A 23,446-nucleotide genomic window follows, 5' to 3' on the forward strand; every position below is an offset into this window, starting at 1 on the left:
TGGTGGTGGTGGTTGTGGTGGTGGTGGTGGTGATGATGATGATGATGATGATGATGATGATGATGATGATGATGATGATGGTGGTGATGGTGGTGGTGATAGTGGTGGTGGTGGTAACTTCCACCAAGATTGTAAAGGCAAGATTAGGAGGGAAGGATGAATTAAAAACAGTAAGCTATGTGTTTGTAGATGAAGTATTATAAGGAATATAGATATGTGAACTGTTTCAGGACTATCATGCCCCATGTAAGTGACCAAGTGCTGCATTTGTCACAGGGTGACCATACAGTAAGGCTTCCATTACATTCATCAGAGGCTGATCTCCTGTGGTTAACCATGAGCAAACTCCCTGTGAACTGCTGTTCAAAATTAAAACTGACATTCTTCAATATATACCCTATTCAGCTTGCCAGCCCTTAATGTTAGCACACTTCTTACCTTTCCTTGGCTGCCATTTCCCCTGTCACATCAACCCAGAAGCATTAGCGAAAGTTCAAGACCGGAGAAGAAATGGATTCCTGGGCACTTAGCACATAGAAGGAACTCAGTAAACATGGCACAGAATATGAATAAGCACTGCATGGTCTCTCAGCCTCTGAGCGAGGGTGGGGCTTCCCTCTTGCATTGTGTCATAGCTCCCATTCTCTTTCTAGTGTAGCACTTAATAGCTGCTAAATAAATTTAATCATATCTGTGACAGCTGATTTTATATATACCATTTGTTTTGTTTTTGCTTTGTTTTGTTTTGTTTTGTTTTTTTCTGATCAACAATCCCCATCCCTAGGAAAGGCTTCTCTCTGAGGTTTTCTTGTCTTTACTTGAAATTTCTCTTGCTTGATTTCTGTTTTTCACATATACTTGCTCCTTTAACAATTTTTTAAAATATGTTTTATTGACATTTACCCCATTTGCACTCTTAGTCATACATAGGAATATATTCACATGCTCAAATAGAATTGTGGCTCTTAGGTGAGTTGATTGTAATATAAGAACAAATAACATGATGATTAAAAAATATCTTTAGAGAAGTGCTTCTGGCCTATATTAGAGAGAGAATTTGATTAAAGTATGTGAGTAACAAGTTAAAACTATTTTGTACAATCAATAAAAAGAATTTTTTATCATTTGTCCAAAAAAAGACAAAAAAAATTACTTAAGGCTTTGATTCTTTTTCACATTGGTGGTCAGGCTCTAGAACTTCCACTCTGAGTCCCAGATTTTCATGTCAAGGTGATTCCTATGTCAGTCCACTGAGTACTCAATGAAACCATTGGAATTTAATCAGACAGTCCAGCCACTGGAAATGTGGAAATTTGATCTGAAATATTGCATAAAAGACAATATCAAACATTAGGGAAGAATGGCCTAAGATAAGTAAACTTTGTATACCTTCATACTTAAGTTGGAAGATTCAAACACATTTTTACATTTGATTTTAATATAGGTATTGACCTTTTTTTCCATTTTATTTCCTTTTACTGATTATAAATATAAAAGCTAAACATGAAAAGGCTAGGAAAAATACTGTTGTTATGAGAAAAATATGAACTATCTTTGTGTTTTCTATCAGACTACAATAAACACAATAATTCAATATATCTAGTTTTAATCTCTCATGCAAATATATAGACTGTGCATATGTTTATCATACTTAGTATAGTTTGGTTTTCTTTTTAATATATTATAATATGAACATCTTTCTAAGTCATTCAGTGTTCTTTGAAAATGTGAGCTATGGAGATGGCTCAGTGGTTAAAGTGCTGCCTGTACAAGCATGAGGACCAGAATTTGGGTTCCCAAACCTGTGTAAATGCTGAGTGGGCATGGCAGACCACACTTACTTCAGAAAAGAGAGAGGTGGAGAGAGTTAGCTAGGGAGAATAGCCTTATTAGTGAGTTCTGGGTTTGATTGATAGACCTTGCATTAATAAATAAGATGGCAGAGTAATAAAGAATGACTCCGGACATCAATCTTGAGCCCCTACATGTTCATGCATGCACAAGCACGGACACACACACACACACAGAGAGAGAGAGAGAGAGAGAGAAAGAGAGAGAGAAAGAGAGAGAGCGAGCTATGGGAGGAGATTCTTTGAATATGTTTTCACTGGTTGTATAAAGCACAATAGTATATATCACCATTTTCTTTTACTATATATTTATTTAATGTGTATGTATAGTTGAATATGTGTATAATGTTCTTGAAAGTTCTGGGGAGGCCAGAAGATAGCTAGAAGTTACACGCAGTTGTGAGTCTCCATACACTGGTCTTATACAAGAGCCATAAGTGCTCTTAACCATTATGTCAACTCTCCAACCCCCAAGAACTGGGCGCTGTTCTAGATAGTTACATCAATGAAATCTTTGTGTGTCAATACCTTTTTACATGGACCTAAACTTCTCCTTAAAACTGATGACTATCATCGAAGTAACATCTTTCAGACTATGCCGAAATGTTATTTTATTTTATTTTTTAAAACTGAAGAAACCTTCACTTCTGCACCGTTACTACAGAAAAGGGATGGTGCCGTGTCTAACTTCATGGTGGTGGTGTTGACTTTTATAAACTCCTCAGTGAAATTCCAAATTAGTTGTAACTTTCTTCCAGGGGAATTTTTCTGAAGGAACCCTATAATGCCACCGCTTTGCCAGTGTTTAAGGACTAAGTCACCATTTCAAATGGAAAGCTTTTCTCTGAAGCCTGAAGTAATATTTCTACCTGTGAAAATTACTGACAGCCATTTGGTACTGTGGCTGCAGGCATAAGTTAGGATCTTTAAATGATAGACTTTTAAAAAACTTTATGTGTTACGCAGTACACTTTATTTATTTGCTTTGTGTACATGCATCATGATGCACAAGTGGAAGTCTGAGGACAGCTTTTAGAAATCTGCTCTGTTCTATCTCATGAGCCCCAGGTCATGAGGCTTGGCAACAAGTCCTCTCACTCCCTGAGCCTTCTCAGTGCTCTGAATCTTTATTCTTTAGAAATGTTCACACCAAACTGAAATCCCATGACTTTTTTTCTTACCATGTTTTGAGGTCTTATCTTCTGACATCTGTCATTGGGGCCTTCAAACAGCTGTTTATATAGGGGGCATCACAATATGTTGTGCCCCTTCTTGGAAGTTTTTAATATAACATCTTTTTAAATCCATAGCAAATATTGTTATACACCTATAGTACTCAAATGGTCTACCCAGTCAGTGCAGTCCTTTTCAAAATATCCATGACTTCATACATGGAGCTAAAAAAGGCAACTCTAACAAAAAAGACCAATAACCAAAACAACTCTGAGGAAAAAGAAAAAAGTAGGAGGCCTTACAGACTTAATAGAGTACAAACTAGCGTAATTACAGTGACATGTGCTTGGCTAACAGCAGACACGTAGACCTGTGTAATGGGCCAGAGATCCTGGAAGGAAACCCATGTGTCTACAGCCTGCTGATCTTCAACAAGGCTGCTAAGAATGTGCCCTGGGCAAGGGACAGTCTTCAGTGAATGATGCTGTGAAAATCAGGTGCATATATAGAGGAATCAAAAAGGGAGTCAAACGATAAGTCCGGAAATTGTTGTAGGAAAATACAGAAGTGATTCCTCAGGACATTGAAACAAGAGAACATTATTTTTTTGAAGATACATTCTAAAAGCACAGAACAAAAGCAAAAATCACAAGTGAGATGACATCAAGCTGAAAAGCTTTTATCATAGCAAAAGAAACTATCAGCACAATGAAGAGAAAACTCTGGAAGAAAGAAAAAGTATTTTCAAACTCTGTGTCTCATGGCAGTTGGTACCCAAAATGTATAAGGAACTGAACATTTTTAAAATATCTGGTTGAAATTGATAGATCTCAACAGATGTTTCTCAAAACATGATATGCAGATCACTTTATAAAAATTTTTCTCCATATCTCTGATCATCAGGGAAATGTAAATGAATTGCAATAAAATACTACCTCTCTCCAATTAGAATACCTATTATCAAAAAGACAAAACAGTGACTGGCAAGGATGGGAAAGAAAGGGACTTTTGTTTACAGATGGGGGTAGGGAGCATGGAAATTAGTCAACCATGGTGAAACACATAAGAACAAACCCAAGACTAAAATTAGCATTCATCTTACAGGTGGGTACACATTCAATGGAACTGAAGTCAAGATGTAGGAGAGAAGTCAGCAACCACATGTTTATGACAGCACTGTTTGTAAGAAATAAGAAATAGAGACAACCCAGGTAATCAATGGGTGAAGAAATGCATGTAGGCACATAGTACACCTGAGGTACCCAAACACAGAGGAATCGCAGCACTATCCAAACACTGAAAGGAGCCAAATTCCATCTTTCGTGGTAGCAAAGGTGGAATCATTATATCAAAGCCAAAACAAAGATAAATACCACAAGATCTCACGCATATGTGGAACATAAAACAGGCGATCTTATGGAAGTTGAGATTAGAAAAGTGGTCACCAGAAGCTGAGGAGACTAAAGCGGAGGAGAGGGACAAGAAAAACAGAACACTGAGGGCTGAACTGCAGTGAGAAAGGAAACAGAAGCTACTGTGTGCCTTTGCACGCTAGTAGACAGCAGTAGTCTAGTGTGTGTCTCACAAAGTTTGACTAAAAGCATCTCTACAGCTTCACCAAACAGAAATGATAAAATGTTTAACCAGATTTAAATAGCTTACAATGTACACGTGTGTCAGAATGTTACCTGGAACTGCGCTGATCTGTGTATTATACATCAGAATGTTACCTGGCACTGCGTTGATCTGTATATCATACTTTTTTTGTGTATTGTACTGTTTTTGTATATTGTACTTTTTTGTTGCTGTTTTTAAAAAATTATTTTATGTGTTTGAGTGTTTTGCCTGCATGAAGGTATGTGTACCACATGTGTGCCTGGTGCCCAATGAGGTCAGAAGAGGGCATTAGATATCCTGGAATTAGAGTGATAGTCAATCATGAGCCATTATATGGGTGTTAAGAGCTGACCCCAGGTTCTCTGCAAATGTCAAAACTGTTCTTAACTGTTGAAATACCATTCCAGACCCCCACTTCTTAAATGTGCCAGTGACAATATTTAATAATTAACAGGACACAAGCAAACTTTACAGCTACCCTTTTTCATCAATGAGCTGCATAAGTTAAGAGTTCAATATCCTATATGTTTATCAGAAAAATTGCCCCAACCCTCTTTCACATCCAACACTCAACTAATCTTTATTATAACTAGGTCAAATGTATAACTATAATGTATTTGAGTTGCATTTTTATTCTTCAAATTTGAAATGTTTTTTGAGACCTTTATTGATTTGTTTTGCTTTCTGTGACAAGTTTTTTGCTGTATAGCCCAGGCTGGCCTCAGTCTACCCAGAACTAGGATTCTTGGTGCGTGACACCACGCACAACTTGATTAAAGTTTTTTTTTTTAAATGCTATATTCAACATTGCTCTCCACATGTGTTATCCCTTGCAGAAAAACATACTACCTATCTCCATCCATTCTGTGTTCAAATACAAAGTAACACAGACTTTGTCTTATCTGATAGGCATGGAGTCTCATATGAGAATTCATAGTTCTAAAAGCCTTGCAGATTTTTATTTTCTTCATGGATTGTAAATGGCCTATCATCTTGCTATCCCTTTACATGGTAACTGAGACAAAGAACCTGTGATCTCTTGATAAAAGAACTAGTCTCCTTCCAGAGGACCTGGCTTTCATGACCACATTGCTTCTGCAGAGCTCACCATATCGGAATACCACCACTGGTGATGAGGACTACAGTATATCAGTTTGGTCTGAAGATCAAATGATTCAAGATTCAGTCCACAGCATGACCTTAAGGCAAAGGTTTCAGACAATAGCCATTTTATAATCTCCCACAACTCTCTGGGCTTAGCACACTCTACTGAGTCTGGGTTTACAGTCAACTGGGATCTTTGTGGAACAAAAGCATCTATGGAGGTCATGCAACTGCCTGTTACCTCCACAGGGCTGAGTTCACAGGGGCAGTATTTCTGATTGCCTCCTCCTTCCATGGACTCAGGAGCTCTGCTTCACATGCAAACATAAACAGACTTCTTACTCTGTAACCCTGTTTCCAAAACACAATGGAAGAAGTTGCTTCGTAAGATTTTGGTCTCAGACTGCCATCCAGTCATTCCATAAGTTCCCCTGTATTGTTTTGATCACAGTGAGTCGCAGGCCAGCTCATGTTCGGAGTATCTGGGGACTGCACAGGCGTGTTGCTGTCAGGAGTCATGCTCACTGGAGGCCATCTGTGGAAACTAACACTGTAGCACACACATTCATTTTAAAAGGCGTTTCTACTTGCACTTCTCTGTGGCTAACGAGGACCTCCCACAGCTCTAATCACTTTGGTGGGCAGTTCCAAAAACCTAATGAGCCCTGATGTCAATCGCAATAGTCAATCTACGTCCAACAATCCCGGATCTCAAGTGCAGGAATTCATTTATAAGCAAATTAGAGCTTAGTTTGATTCATAAACTTCAACCCCCTATTGTTAGTTTTTAAGAAGAATAAGTTCAGGTCCATTTGACTGTGGATACTAAGCAAAAATTTGGGAAATAATTCAAAGTTCGTACTAATTCCAAACATTTAGATTGTGCTTTATAATTTAAACAGTGCTTTGGGTTATTCTCTTGCTAGCCTTTCCCTTTTGATCATAAGCAGTAGTTCAGAAGAATGAGTTTTTAAGTGAGGAAACTAACTCCTCAGAAGCTTGTAAGTTTTCCTCAAGCACACAGAGAAGAAATGTGAATGCCAGAAACCATTCTTCTGGAGTTCTCTTACATGCTGAAGGGCCTGAAGCTGAAATCCATCCTCCTGCACTCTGTGTGTGTGTGTGTGTGTACATGCACTAGCATGCATGTGCACACTGAAACTACACCAGAATCTTATGGCCTTCTGCTTGCTAAGCAAGCATTCTACTTCCGAATGAAAGCCCCCAGTCCCAGTATGAAGCATGCTCTGCAACAAGAATGATGTAACTGGCCTGTCTGGTGACTGATAAATGCTTTGCTGTCAGGAATATTGTTAGTATTGAATCAAAACATTTCCCCCAAATCTTCTTCTAGCATCCACAGTGGAGCATTCTTCTAAAGGCAAGGTTGTAAGATGAGTCTTACAATGTTTTGACAGACTATTCCCACTCCCCAGACTCTTGGATGTCACTGGCGTAAGTCATATTTCATTTTGACTTAAGATGCCATTTTCTTCCCTACTTCTTTTCTTCCTTTCTCCTTTCTCTACTTTTCCATCCCCCTTGCCATTCCCCCTGTTCATCTTGTTTTCTTCATAAGAATACCTTTTTAATTTTTTTAACAAAATCAACAAGACAGTTATCACATTCTAACAAGGGACATGGAGGGTTGACCAGATGGCCCATTTTGATGGACCTACACTTATTTAAGATCCAAGCTACATTCTTAGCTTGGCATCTTCACATGGTTTCCCCCTTTCATAATATTTCTACATTGTCAACTTTTTAAGTCTAAAGGTATTAAAAAAATGAGCTTGTGAGTGAAATCATTTTCCTCAAGTTATTACATTTGGTTGGTGGGCCACTTTGTTTTATTTATCTCTTTGAAGAGTGCTAGGTTCAATTTATATCCTTGTGTTTGATAGCGTTTCTTTCCAGCTCTTCCTCTCTTCCTACTTCCTCCCCCACCTCCTGCACAGGACATGATACCTAGGTCCCATGCAGACATAGTGGCTCATACCTGTATTTTAAAGTCTTGGAAGTCTGAGGCAAGAGGATCACTATAAGTTCAACTTAGCATAGGCTATTAGACTTGGTCTCATAAAACAAAAACAAACTTTTCAAAAGCTTAGCAATGTTATGAATTTGCTACTTGTTCTGTTGCTCTGGCAAAGAACATGGCAGAAGCAATCTGAGGCTTAAGGATTTGTATAGGTAGAGTGATACCATCCATCAAGGCAGAAGTACCTGCATGGGTCATACTGCACCCACAGTAGAGAAGCAGAGAGAACTGGGAACTGGTGTTCAACTAGTTCATCTTCCAGCTCTCTCAACCACTGAGCTACCTCTCTGGCTCTTTTTGATTGTTAATTTGAGACAAAGTCTCACTAACTAAGCTGACCTTGAACTCACACTATGGCCCAGACAGGGCTTGAACTTAGGACCCTCTTGTCTCAGCCTCTTGAGTAGCTGAGATGGCAGACTTGAGTCACCATGCCCTACTAGACCTTTCCTTACTTGAGCATAAGTACATGAAATAGAGAAAAGGCTGACATTGTTTACAAGATGGACTCCTGTGGTCATCATTGTCCCGAAGCCAGATCTATACTGTTTGAGAGAAGTTGTGTCACAGTTTTGAACCTGTACATGTTGGAAGTACTCAAACAAGCTTTAAAAAATATCATGTAGTTGTTAAAATATTTGTATCGCAAATCAAATGTCAACTTTAAGTGTGGTGTTTATAGAGTACTGCTGAACTGTGGTGTAACACATAAAAAAACAGAAATGTTGATATATTTGGGCCATTTATTTGCAGGGTATTTTTTTAGTACCAGTGAGTCCAGTTAGAAAGTCCCATCTGCTCTCCTCTGTTTTTGCCATCTCAACTGGTGTCATTTCAGACCAATCCACCATTTGATTTTTTTTTTAACACTATAGCAATGCCCTACAGGTCTCTGCAGGGACATGACGTCAGCTCCATCTCTTCTCCTTCATCAGTAAAGGTTTATTCACAGAAGAAACTAAGTGAATTTCAGCAGAGGGTTTCATAAAAGGCAATAGACCTTTCACTGTTGTAGAGAAGTTGGGGTGGGGAATTTTAAATCATGTCAGTAAAAAAAGTCAGTTTGCCAATTTGGTCATTATTTCTAAGTTGAAGACTAGCACACTGGTGTCAGGTCCAGGCCAGAGTATGATTGCCTACAACATGCAGAGGATGTACCTTGAGAGTTCCCACTTATACATACAGGGCATCCAGACTTCTGGATACCCTCTTCCTCTGAAATCCATGTGAAGGCAACTGTGCCCATTACTTTCTCACAAGACAGAAGCCACCAGGAAGGGGAATCATGTGTTTCCAACACATTGTTTCAGAGAGTTCAAACCACATCATCCATAGCACTATCAATTTGGCTCCAAGGTAAGGCTGAACTCTCCAGCTGAGGGAAAATGTGCTGTTCATCTTATTGTGGTCAGGAAGCAGAGAGAAAGAATTGCAGGAAGGGGCTAGGATAAGCTATGGCCTCTAAGAAGATTAGGCCAGTAACCTGGTTCTTCCATGTTGGCCCTGCCTTTACCAACTCCCCCAATGCCACCATTTAGGAATCCTTCTGGGCTTAATCTGGTCACTGAGCCAGAGCCATTATGATCTAATTATCTCTGGAAAGTTCCTCACAGACACACCCAGGTGTGTGATTTACCAATATCCTAGGTGCTTCAAAGTCCAATTAAATTGATAAATTAACCATCAGAGTAACTGGGGAGGATATTCAACTTAAGTAGACAGACTACTCTTAATCATTGTAGTCAGACCAAAATAACTCTCAAAACCTGAATGGAAACTAGAGGTGAATTGAGACTTTTCCTCCTCTCCAGAGCTTCAGTCATCACACAAATTATTTATAAATATTATAAAAGATAATATATGCATGTTTGTAAATAGTCAAATCCCTCTTTTTTTTTTGTTTTCAGCTGTGTAATACAGCAGTATTGTCCCCTTTTTAAATTCTCTTCTTGTTTTTATTTTTTATTCAATGTTCTCTTTTTATTCAGGTCCAGCAAGACTAGCAGGGCTGGCAGACATACCTGTATTTCAGAGACTTGAGAGTCTGAGGCAGGAAGATCTCCATGAGTTCAAATTAGCATAGGCTACAGAGTGAGACCTGGTCTTATAAAACAAAGAAACCAATTTTCAAAAGGTTAACAGTGTTATGTGTTTGCTACTTGTCCTGTTGCTCTGGCAAAGATCATGGCAGAAGCAATCTGAGGATTAAGGATTTATTTGGGGTAGAGTGATGCCATCCATCAAGGCAGAAGTACCCATACGGGTCATACTGCACCCACAGTAGAGAAGCAGAGAGAACTTAGTGTTTGGGTGTTCAGCTAGTTTTCTTCTGTTTATTCCACATGGTTTCCCAGCCCATGGGATGGCCCTGCCCACATTTGAGGTTGATCTTCTCACTTGAGTTTACCTAATCTAGGTAATCCTTCAGACACATGCCTGGAAGCCTAACCCTTCTATGATTCCAGATCTCCTAGTTGAAGATTAACTACCATAGGCTGTGGCCTCTGGCTGGGCTGTTGTAATAATTTCAGACTATCCTTTCACACATGATGCAGATTTCACAATTGATGTGGAACAAAGCTTTTATCAAATGTGTTGATTGCTCCCACTGTCCTTGTCCAATATGGGTTCAAGATTGAGCCTTCTGTGGGAAGCTCTGGAAAATGCTGGAAGCCTCCTTTTGTGTCCGTGGTCATTCCCCTCTGCACAGATGGGCAGCAGAATTCTCACCCTTTGTCATTGCTGGTTCTAAATTTGCTCATTCTTATGATGAAGGAGCATGAGAACCATCTGCCTGTGTAGGGGAAGTGACTTCCAGACAGCACACAGGCAAAAGGGACCTCCCTAGCCACACTGAAACCACAAATTTCAGATCTTTGCCTTGCTCCATTCAAAGATGCGTTCTCCCTCAGAGGGATGCTGACTGCTTTTTGTTCCTTAATCTTTTCTGATCCTCTGAGTGTGTTACATTGTATGTGATCACAGAAGAGCTAGCCAGACCTGTCTGAGAGCATTAGAGGAGTGGCCCAGGAGGGGTGACATTTCTTAAATATATTTTTTTACAAAGACTCACAGCTTGTAAGCTTGAAACATACCATGTTGCTCTTTCAAATACACATCAATTAAGTGTGTAGTTTGTTACTTTTCTAGTAGACATGGTAGTGTTTTATCATTTTATCCTAATTTCTGTTCCCATCTGTGACTCTCCAGAACACATCTGTAATGCTGAAAGGAGGAAAGAGAAAATTAACCCACCAAGAGGATTGAATCTATTATTAATGGTGCTGTGATCTCCTCTACCAAAGGAATAATTACATTCTATTTTGAATAGAAAAGAGTGAAGCTTTGAACAGTAAGTTCCAGGCTATAGCCATACCACCTTCAATGTACTTCATCTCTTCTGAACAGTGAGATCATCAGTAAAAAATATACTGTCTGTGCAGGGACTGGCAATTGTGTGGTTATTTTCTGAGCAGATCCCATTTTGTTCCTTCTGGCCTCCATGTGTCCAGCCCAATGTTCAGAGCAAGGCTTGCACAAGACCACTGTCAGACAAAGCTCAATAGTCACATTGTTCACAACCCTGGTGTTCTCTATGAAAAATATAAATGAGTCACTTACGACTGTCAGTAAACTATCCCAGACATCAAAGTTCAGTGTTGTTGAAGTGGCTGGAGAAAAATTGACCTACAATCTGTAAACCTATTCCTTTCACTGATATGTGTGTGTGTGTGTGTGTGTGTATACACACACAAATCAAAATGACTTCTTTTTTAGTTTTTTTCATACAATATATTCTGATTATGGTTCCCCTCCCCCAGCTACTCCTAGGTCATCCCTCTCCCTCATCCAGATCCACAGCCTTTCTTCTGTAGAAAGAAGTCATCTAGTCAAAGTGGAAAATAATTCTGCTTTTTGTTGACTATAGACTGTGTGCCACTTTTGACAGTATTTTTATATGTAATATTCTCTTGCATTTGCCCTAATTCCTACTTAGTTTGATTCTTAAGTAATGCATATTCTCTAATTTACTTATGAGAAACAAGGTGCTCAGAATCATAGAAAATCATAGAAAGAGGCTAGAAGATGCTCCAGTTATTAAAGTCTTTTCCTTGTAGACATGAGAACCTGAATTCAGTCCCTAGAACCCACATACAATGTCATACTAATAATATGTATGTGGGTTCTAGGGACTAAAAAGGTATGTTAGTAGATACTAGGAATCCTATAATCAGGATTAGTCATAAGTAGATTCATGCAGCTTGCTAGCTAACCTCTGTGAGCTCCAGTCCAGGGGAGACTGTCTCAAAAGAACATGGTGAATGGCTTCAGAGGACTGATACCTGAGGTTGACCTCTGATCTCCACATGCACAAACTCAAAACTATACACTATCCGCTCCCCACATACAGAGAAGGCTTCCAAAGATAAGGGGGGAACTAATTTTAGAATGTTGTAGGAACTCTTTGAAAGCTTTCAAAGCTACTCTGTTCCTCTTATGATTACGTCTACCTGATCCTCGGGGTGGAGCTTCATTTCTGGCAGTTTTCTGGTGGTGTCAGCTATGATGTGTCTATTCACCAAGTCCACTGTCACCTTTTTCATTCAATCTGTTCTGTTAGGGGTGCACATTGAACACGGAAGTGCTGGAATTGGAGTTCTTGCTGTCACTGAGAGAAAAACCTGGGCAGATACTTAATCTTTGTGTCTGAAAGGAAATTATATGGGAGATAATGAGGTTTTTGCTCCTTCTAGAGATGGCAGCTGATTACTGTTTCAGCAGCATTCTAGGCTCATTTGTGTTGCTCTGATAAAGTACCTCAACACAAAGCAACTTAGCGGAGGAGAGGTTCATTTGAACTCCAGTTCCAGGTGACAGTCTTTCTCTGTAGAGTAGTCCTAGAGATGGGAGCTGAGACAGCTGGTCACAGCATACCCACAGTCAGGAGCAAAGAGAATCGAGCTCATAAGCATTTGTTTGATTGCTCGTACTCAACTCAATTTCTCCACTCTGATAAAGTTCAGGATCCCCTACCTAGGAAATGAGTGTTGCCATCCATAATGGGCTGGGTTATCCAATGCCCATTAATGTAATTAAGATAATTCCCTATAGAAATACCCAAAGTCAGTGAAGGCACTCTCTCACTGAGACTCCCTTTCCAAGGGATCCTAGGTTGAGTTGTGTTGACATTCATCTTTTATTCATCACAGATAACATGGTAGCCACTTTCATTATAACAGTGAAGTTTTCCTTTTATGTGTTGAAGGGTCACTTTCTGTTTGCACTATGCGATAAATCCCCTTGAAAGTGAAAGGACTTGTTTCTTCTTATTTTTGACATTAATAAACCTAGTTATGCATTTCTTCTTCCCTCAATTATTTTGTGGCCATCTCCTACAAAGTGAGGCAGGTTAGAGGTCTTATGTTATGTGTCAGGCATGTAGCAGGCCATCAGCAGTTCATTTACTCCAGTAGCAAATGGGTAGTACCATGAGTAGAAGCCTCTGTATATTTCATTTGGATAAGAGGGGATGAAATGGTATTAATGCATGACTGATTTTAATGGAAGTTGTTGGTAATGAAGGGAGGATAGATTTAAGTGATTTTTGTTCAGTTATCCACAAAACTGATTTATCCATAGCTAAAACTGAGACAAAAATAAATGAAATATTAATGTGAACTAAATTGAAGAAATATTTCCAATAAATGAGATTAGATTGAGCCATCAGAGAAGACCTGATGGAAGTGACTGGGAACATCTTATTCATGCATCCCACTTGGGGCAGATGACAAATGAGTTCATATATCTAGTTTCATTGATTCTCTAGACTGGCAGGCACATCCACAACCCCTGCCCTTTATTGACAGACTATATGTTTTTATTAATTTTTCTAATCCCATATTTATTTTTCCCCTTTAGAGCAAGTCCCTGAGATACTATCAGGAATGTCTTCCTTAAGTGGGAAAGTACAAACGGTTCTGGGCCTTATAGAACCCAGCCAACTGGGCCGTACCCTGACCCACGAGCATCTGACAATGACCTTTGACAATTTTTATTGCCCACCTCCTTCATGCCATGAAGCTACCTCCAAGGAACCTATCATGATGAAAAATTTATTTTGGATTCAGAAAAATCCCTATTCCCATCGAGAGAACCTTCAATTGAATCAAGAGGTAGAAGCCATAAGAGAAGAACTGTTGTATTTCAAGGCTAAGGGTGGAGGAGCCTTGGTGGAGAACACGACCACTGGGCTCAGCAGGGACGTGCATACACTGAAGTGGCTGGCACAGCAGACTGGAGTCCACATCATAGCTGGAGCTGGGTTTTATGTTGATGCAACTCACTCTTCAGTGACCAGAGCCATGTCAGTGGAGCAGGTAAAAAGTACTACTTAGAATGTTGTTTGTGTATACATTCAGGATACCCTAAATGTGATTGGTTCGGAAGTAGCTGGATAGGAAAAAAATAGGTAGCTCTCAAAGACATCTGATGACTGGGACCCAGGTTAGTCAGACTCCATATCTTTCCAGAGTTGGGGAAGGAGCTCTCAACACACTCGTCATTGACAATTCCAATGTGTTAATGCCTAGTCTATATGAATCCTATCAGAGCTCAGTGGTTCTGCTTTAGTCTCTTTGTAAACCTCATTTTCCCAACATAAGCTGCTTCAGCTTTCCCCTTGGGTTTTATAATAACCAGCAATGAAAATTCACAGTAGGATGAGACTTGGCAGGCAGAGACTTGGTACGTTTGCAAATACAGCTTCTTCTCTTATTACAAGCCAGGAGGGGTGGGAGAAGGCCTGTTCTCTTATTTATAATATTAAGTAAAAAAGGAGCAAAGTTTGCAAAGACCCAAAGAAAGAAGCTTCAGGGCTCTGTTGCCCATGTGTGTGTTCTCTTTCAAACATGTGTATCAGTTTACATGCATTTACATATAGTATGTATTCCTATATATTATTTCCCATAACTTGTTTCACAGGTATAAAATGTCAGGTAAACTCTTGGTAAAATATCTGTTAGTATTTAAAATGACATTTTTTATATTTTCATTTGTGTTACATCCCCAATACACTTTTAAATATATGCATTTATATTAGTTAGAGACTGAGCTAATGAAAGGATAATATACTTGTCAAACCATGCTTTGAAGCAAGTAATATAAATATTGTGTTATGAGTTTTCTAGGCTGAATGTAGGATAGAATTAAAGAAGTACTTAATACAGTTGACAGATTCAGTGACATCTTTAGGTGCTATTCCCAGATTAAAATAAGAACCCCCTTTTTTCATTCTGCACAGTCAGAGAAACTTCTGTAGTAATGAACTATGGAAATTATCCCTGAAAGTATAGTCTTCCTTCTTTCATTCTGAACACACAGTTTTTATCCCTACTGCATCTTCAAGCTATAAGATCATAAATCTTATAATAACTTGTTGAATTTGCCATTTAGTCAAATAATGCTATGTTCATTAGCCGATACTCACTAAGTCAATGTTGGTTTTTTTTGTACGTCTGAGTGTGCATGTGTGTGTATGTGTGCATACATGCATGCATGTGTGTGTATGTATGTGTAGTGTTGATATATGTGCATGTGCATGGCAGGGACATGTATGTAGAAGCTGGAGGACAATCTTAGGAATCAACCTTGGGAAAACTGTACATCTCCTTGGAGACAGGGTCTCTCATTGGCTTCAAACTAATCAGTCATGTGCCATATCAGCTGTCCAGTGAGCCCTTGGGATCCAACTATCACCAGGGTTGGGATTGCCAGTTCACACCACCACACCGAGATTTCTTCTGTGAAGTCTGGGGATGGAACCAGGATCTTCATAATTGTGAGGCTTCATTCCTCTCTACCCCTCCCCCTCCAGCTCTGAACACATCCAAAATTTGTATAGTATGAGTTTATATGGAAATATTTCACAGTCTATAAGATAGGCTCCTTCTTGTTCTTCCTTAGCTTACAGATGTCCTTATCAATGAAATTCTCCATGGAGCTGATGGCACCACCATCAAGTGTGGAGTTATTGGAGAAATCGGCTGCTCCTGGCCTTTGACTGACAGCGAGAGGAAGGTACTTGAGGCTACAGCTCACACCCAGGCTCAGCTTGGCTGTCCTGTCATCATCCATCCTGGACGGAACCCAGGTGCACCATTCCAGATCATCCGTATATTGCAAGAGGCAGGGGCGGACATCTCTAAAACAGTCATGTCCCACCTTGACAGGTAAACGGGTCACCGTACAAACTGGCATAGACCAGCGTACAACTGGGGGATTGTCAAATGGGAAAATCACTGATGATGAGAGCAATACAGTACTAATCTGGTGGGGATCTGCAGTGGCTACCTGGAAGGTAATTTTCCCCAATGCTGAGTGATGGAAGTAGGGTCTCACACAGACAATTATCACATACTCTACCACTGAATTACACCCACAGCTCCTAGAGGACAGTGGCTACAAATCCTTGTAATGAGCATAAGTCAAAATCAGTGCTGTAGTCTATCCCTTTTGTGTGTCACATCCTATCTGAGACATTTTATAAAGGCCTTTTCTTGATCTTCCATAACTCTTCAGCTCAGATACTGCTGTCTGCTTCAATTATTTGTCTTATGATATGATGTCATGAACATGACGACCCAGCTTGTTCAGTATTTGCCAACAATTGGGGCATAAATGCATCTATAAATATAAATACAGAGAAGAGAAATGGTTTCACCCCCGAAAGGAAACCAAAAATATAGGTGCTTATGTTTCTGCTGCCTGTTTTTGGTTTCAGAAACCAAAATTAACAATAAAATGATAAATATTGTATTGCCTTTATGGTGCATTAGTGTTTAAGGCTGCTACAACTACAGCACATCAAGCAACTTAAAGCATTAGAAATTTATTCTTTCGAGGTTCTGAGGTGAGAGTCTGAAATCAAGTGTTATCAAGATCTCAGAGCCACAGGAAGAATCCTCGCTTTGCCTGCTCCATTCTGTGGCAGCCTTTGGTGTTCCTCAGCCTGTGGCTGCATGCCTAGTTTCTGCTTCTGCTTCCCAAGGCCTTGGGTGTATGGCTGTCTTTTCTTTCATCTCTAGGGACATTTGCTATTGAATCTTGGACACACTCCTGTAACAGAATGAGATTGTGTAAAGATCCTTAATTATATCTACAAAATCCCTTTTCTCATTGAGGTCACTGTCAGGGCTCCCTAGGGTTAAAACTCTGATGTGGTTTTATAGTGTGCCGTGCAACGGGCTGCATGTCATATTAGAGGCTTGACTATGTAAACCGATGCTTAGCTGCTGCTAGTACACAAACATGTAACAGTGTTGCCAATGCCAATCCTAAACCTTCAGATTAACTGTAATAGATAGACAAACTTGTTTTTGAAACACTCTTCCAGTATAGCTCAGCTGACTTAAGAACTCCAGACCGTCCCACCTCAGCCTTCCGAGCATTAGACTGTAGGCGTGCACATCTGTTCTTGGCCCTTCTTTTTGCTTTTGCTGGGGTTTGTTGCTGCTGCTGCTGTTGCTTATTTGTTTGTTTACAAATACACATAACATAAATTTATCATCTTAAATATTTGAAGCATCCAGTTTAGGAGACTTTCTCTTCCAGTTTGTAGTAGGGAACGTTCTAACCTCCCTCACCATGAATCTGAACACAAAATACTTCAAATGAACGGAAACACACATAGCTTTTTGTGATTACAGTTTTGACCGGAGAGACTGTCAAGAATGACAGACACCAGGAATCCCCACCCTCACAGGATAAAAGTTGTGTTTATAGATTCTCAGGGCTCGTCTCACTTCTTTCCTCCTACATCAGCTGTGACAGAGGCAAGTAGATACTCCAGACATCTCTTTGCCTCAAGCTTTCCCCTGGTCATGGACAGTGAGAAATGCTGGTTTTGGCAGTGGGGCAGCTTCCTGTGTATCTCCACACTGATCTCTCTCCCTACTCATTCCCAGGCTCCTTGGCTCTCAAAGCCCCTCATAAGATGCTTGCTTGACTCCCCTTGCTGCTCATTTTCTCACCTTGCTATGGCTCTGCCCCTGAAAGAGTCTTAACTTTACCAGTAGCCCCAACCAAACATTTAAAAACAGATACTTTTTTTCTCTTCAGTTTTATTCTCTGTTGGAAAGGTTTTCTGTGAACGTTTAGTCTGCCACACTGCTTGAAACTGGACCAAGATGCTCCTGAAAGCAGAATCTAACCATCCCTACTTTTTCACAGTGAGACATTAAGTTAGAAAATTATGCTTGGCACAAAGAGGAAATAAGTTATCATTGTAAGTTGTGAAATAAACCTGCACTACCACAACAATGTTTCCTGGCTTATAAAAAATTAAACAATATAAAAGGTATTTATTTCCTAGTAGTATGCGTATATGTTTCTACTAGACTTATATCATGCTTTATATATATGTATATATATGTGTGTGTGTATAGTTATATATGTGTGTGTGTGTATGTGTGAATACTTTTATATTAAATGATAGAGATATATTACCTGATATCCATTGGCTACAAGTTGATTTCCCTCTTGGATGGCCCAGGGTTGAATGGCATGTTGACCTGACACTACACAAGCCCCAAGCATCTGCCATGTCCTGAGGCAGTCCCTAGTCAGTCACCCACTCTGCACCCATGGCATGGATCATTTGGGATTCCAGTGTGTGACAAAAAAAAAAAAATTGCATGGGGAAGCAACCAGAGAAAATGACTTTTGAAAAACCAAATAGAGTGACAAGGAAAGATCAGGAGGCAGATGTAGGAAGTGGGAGCTATTTGAAGCGGCTGTTCAGAGCAGACGAGACACCAGCCTGGAGGCTGACTTGGTCAGCTTTCCAAAGGTTGTCTGAGCTCAGCTGGGCAGTCATACAATCTGATCTGTGTGGAAAGAGCAGGGGCTTCAGCTCTTTGCAATGGGACAACTCATAAAAGAGCCTGGACACAATGTAATCGACATTTAAAAAGAAAATCATCCCCTAAAACACAGCCGCTAAATCCCCCAAATGGAACGATCAAGCGCAGCACCATGTCACTTCTCCCCCATGACAGAGGTCCTGAAGCTGTGCTCTGTCGAATTTGGGAGGTGGTGGCTTTGGAGGCCGCTGTGACTCACTTTTGACTTATTTCATAACACAAGGGCTCTGAAGCGAGCACGGCGATGTTCAGCTTTGACTACCTGTAAAATTACTTAGACTTTTTCCCCCTTCAAATGTAGATTTCATTTAGGAGAACACAAACATAAAAATATTTTAGTATGGTCACAATCTTATGGAAGCAGTCAAATATTTTGGAAGGTTTATAAAATCTGCATTAGGATTTACCCAGACAGACCAGAAGTCAGAAAGATAGACAGGCACACACGCGCACACACTCAAACACACACACACACACACACACACACACACACACACACACACAAATACATACTCATACAATAAGAACCTTTGCAGTTATCCAAAGGGGGCAGTTGGGATGCTGAAAGAAAAGAGTTAATAGAGCTCTTGAGGACTGGACTACCAACCAAAGAGTACACATGGAAGGACCCGTGGCTTCAGCTGCATATGTAGTAGCTAATATTGGACATCAGTGGGAGGAACAGCCCTTGGTCCTGTAGGGGTTCCATGCCCCAGTGTAGGGGAATGCCAGGTCAGGAAGGCAAGAAAGGGTGAATGGATGGGGGAGCACCCTCATAGAGGCAGGGGGAGAGTGACTGGAATAGGGGGTTTCCAGAGGGGAAACCTGGAGAGGGGATAATATTTGAAATGTAAATAAAGAAAATATCCAATAAAAGAGAAAAAATAAAAAACGAATAAAATAAAATAAAGAGTTAATGGATGACCATCTCTTTGAAGACCTCTAAGCCAGTCTGTTATCTGGTTACCACTGGTTATGAGCCTAAGGTCATTAAACAAGCAACAACTTGATAAGTCTGCTATGTTCCAAACTCACCCCTAACCATCTGTTTCCTTTAAGGCACATGAATCTGCTGAAGAACATGTTGACTGCAGTGAATTGACCCTTTGGGACACCAATGGGGGCTGTCTTGACAGTGATAGTCACCCAAAGTCAACATGTATTAGACTAACAGCGGCTTTTAATGGGAATGGCTTTGTTCCATTTAACATTTGTAATAATTTTTCCGTCTTCTAAAACTCTACCTGTGTTTCTAGATGACAGCACCACCTTGGAGTGAGTCTGTTATAGGTTATGTATGCTTTAAAATATGGCCCTCCCTACCTCCAGCTATTCTTTTCGTCATTTATTTTCAAACTGTATTAGAGTAGATGTTACAAGCTCAGTGGGAAAAAATTAAAAGCAAAAAAGTAAAACAAAAAAACATGGCCCAAGTAACAAATATTTAGCAACTATTCACCAATTCAAATTTTGAGCTTCCTGGAGGGTGACAGGCAGGTGTTATGCCTAAATCTTTATCCTTGTAGATATATATTTAACAAGCCAGAGAATTTTGATGGACATCCAGGGTCTGATTAGGGGCATGATAATTAAGGGTACGAAGAGAGTGAATCAGTCTCTTTGAAAACTGCTCCCTGGGAAGGTAAAGGAATTTGACCCAAGGGTGTCTGAAAGACCAGAAGGAAAAACTCAGGAATTGGCCAAAAACATTTTGTTCTCTTTGCCTTTGATCACACATGCCAAATTGGCCGAACTCTTGGAAGGACACAAATCTGACACTTTTTTCCCCCTCCATGCTGTTAATTAAATGAAAAGTGTGAAATATCACTTCATTCATTCAACAAATATTTGAGTGACTAATTACCATATGGATATATCAAACATTGGGCTGAAATTCTTTCAAAGTGATTATTTAATTATAATGATGATGACTTTTAACCTTAAGATTTTCTTTGAAAAGGCACAAAAAAATACTTCTGCGGGATCCATGGAGCCATACCCATTTAATTCCCATAAATTCTAATGAATTAATTTGAAGTCATTCAGAAACAATTCCAAGCAAATGTCTAGCAAATGGGAATTGAACAAAACATCTTTGTGTTGCTAAATAGTACAGTAGCATTCTTAAAAAGAGTAATTGGAGTGCTGTGCAACCACCGTGGTCTATGGTGTTTAGAATCCTGTAAATGCAGCTTCATTTCCAAACAGCTTATAATGAGGAGGATGCATGTACATGCATTGCAGACATGTTGTACAAAATGCATCAAGAAAAAATGAGTGTGCAAAGCGTAGCATGTGCTGCATGCATCTCACATTCAGGGAAAACAGTCCTTCAATTTGGCTTGGATCCAACAGAGTCAAAACTTGGTGCAGAGAACAAAGGATGAGCAAATGAAAACTTTTAGCAGAAAATATTCACTAACACACTAACAACACTTTCCTATAATGACTAATGCTTGCTGACATGTATATTTTCATTGTGTAACATGTGTGATATCACTGTGTAATAATATGTAGATCACATGCATGGCAAGATAGGTACTTTTTAGCATGGCATCTTTGCTGCTTTTATGTGCATGTGGACTGCAGTAATACATTTTGCATGAAATAAACATTTTAATGGAGCCCATACTGATACAAACCTTGAGTATATTTGAAGTTAAAATTATGTGATGACATTGAATACAGTCCTTCATTAATGCAACACATATTGTTCCCTGGAGAGAGGATATGAAGGTGAGTCCACTGGCTTTGTGTACTTGCTAAGTGACTTTCAGTAAGTTATTTATGCCTCCACATTGGTTTGTTCCTATGTCAAAGGGGTTATGAAAACTTATTTGTGTATGTGCAGATGCCCATGTGAGCATGAAGGCCTGTATCCTGGGGACGGGGTCTCTTACTCAAGCTGGTACTGTGGTCAGCAAATCTTAGCAGTTTTGCTGTCTGCAGCTCCCACAGCACCATAGGTACAGATAGGTGTGCTGCCATGCCTCGCCTTGTACGCGGGTTGTCATTTGAACTCAGCCCCTCTTGGTTGCCCAGCAAGTGCTCTTCCCCACTGAGCCATTTCCCCAGACAAGAAAAATATCTTAACCATTAAAGTGCCTTGCAAATGTTTTTTTATTATCGGATTTCCTCTTAAGGTGTGCCTACTTAAAAGGCACACAGAGAAGAAAAGAAGGAAGAAATCCAGTTAAGCCTTTCACAAACTAAAAGACATTTCAACTTCTATGTACAAACACTGTTGAATAAAATGAAATTATATTATAATGGCATTTGATATTTTTGAGTATTCTAACTTTATAGATCTGCCAATATCTGGACAAAAAGCAGCACTGGTTGGTCATGTGTTCTTCTCAGCATGTTCTAGCCACCCAAACCTTCCACTAGTAATTTTTTTCCCTGAAGCGATTTGTCACGACTCTGACACCATTCGTATGAAAGGTGACATTTTAACTAATAGGAGAGCCGTGTCTATGAGATTTATCTTCCCCATTTCAACACTGTCACCCCTTAACCATGTTCTGCTGAACATGAAAGACAGAGCCTCTTTTGTTCTGTGTAGCAGCTAGAAAGTTCATGGCACAAGCTCTTCCTCCAGTTTATAAACTATGATTGTCTTTCAAAATAAAGTTTTAACTACACTTTGCAATCCAGAGCTACTTTCTGTTTTAGTCTAATTTAAGCAAGGGTTTTTCTTTCTTGTGGCCTTCCATTCCTGTTGCTGAAACCTTAAGTAATAGCATTGAAGTGTGACATCACTTCTTCCTATGATGTCATCAAACAGAGGCTCTACCAGGCAGAACTGGTAAGTGTGGAAGGTGCTCATTAACATATAGATAATGGTAGTTGGAATTATTTCCCTCTTGGCTTTTATCTTCAGTTAATCACTAACATTGAACATGCTGGCCCATAATAGAAAGCCAAAAAGAATCTCACAAAAAACATGTAAATTGATATTTTAAATCCCTCCAAAGATAACCATAAACCAATATATTAATCTAATGTACCATTCTAAATGATTCATTTAAATGAAACTCAAGTTCTTGGTAAACATTCAATGGAAATAGAAAATTGTCTTAAAATCTGTTGGCAGTATCTGCTCTTTGTAATTTTTGACATTTACTTTTAATTAATTAAAATGCATCACTGATATGTACCTTCTCAGTGGTGGCAGAAGAAAAATACGGAACATGTGTGATGCCCTGGGTTCAGTCCCCAGAACCTTGCCCCAAATTAAACGTTGTTCTAACTTTCTTTTCTGGTAAGGCTGTCCTTAGCAGTATAGAATATACAGAAGGACAACATTCACAAATTGCTTTAAGTTGAGGGTTTTTTTTTCTTCTTTTTGAGACAGGTTGCCTACCCAAACTAGCCTGAAATCAATTGTGTAGTCCAGAGAGACCTTGAAGTCTTGATTCTCCTGCCTCAGCCTTCAATGCTCTAGAATTATAGCCATGAGCCAACAGGCCTGACTTCAGTATCAGCTTATTAGATCATTATCACTGGATGATAATAAGTTATATATTTGTATAAAATACCATCATAGGTGTCAAAATTTGTGTTAGACTATTAAATGAATATTTCTAGTCAGGTTTAGTGATTTAAAGTAGCTATCAATTTTTTTATAAAATAATTAAACATTTTATATATTCTATTTGTATAAATATTCCTTGGTTTAAACTGTTCAAGGGGTCGGGGATAAATAAATTACTTTTTTGGTAATAAGGTTTTATAGTAGG

The 23,446-nt window shown here is 39.4% G+C and overlaps 1 protein-coding gene across 7 annotated transcripts in view; it reads left to right on the plus strand.

Annotated features, from left to right (window-relative positions):
* Window positions 1–23,446, plus strand: part of Pter (phosphotriesterase related) — a 63,675-nt gene that overhangs the window by 23,380 nt on the left and 16,849 nt on the right. For 3 of the 7 annotated variants that reach the window (XM_031369035.1, XM_031369039.1, XM_031369034.1), the window contains 2 exons: window positions 13,705–14,162; window positions 15,748–16,013. In XM_031369035.1, the coding sequence (XP_031224895.1) occupies window positions 13,705–14,162; window positions 15,748–16,013 (724 nt within the window). Of the gene's footprint in view, window positions 1–4,217; window positions 4,235–10,995; window positions 11,138–13,704; window positions 14,163–15,747; window positions 16,014–23,446 lie in introns of those variants that run through there. The other 4 variants (XM_031369037.1, XM_031369036.1, XM_031369038.1 and 1 more) reach the window with 3 other exon arrangements.

Source organism: Mastomys coucha, unplaced genomic scaffold, assembly GCF_008632895.1.
Source record: "Mastomys coucha isolate ucsf_1 unplaced genomic scaffold, UCSF_Mcou_1 pScaffold15, whole genome shotgun sequence".
Taxonomy (NCBI): domain Eukaryota; kingdom Metazoa; phylum Chordata; class Mammalia; order Rodentia; family Muridae; genus Mastomys; species Mastomys coucha.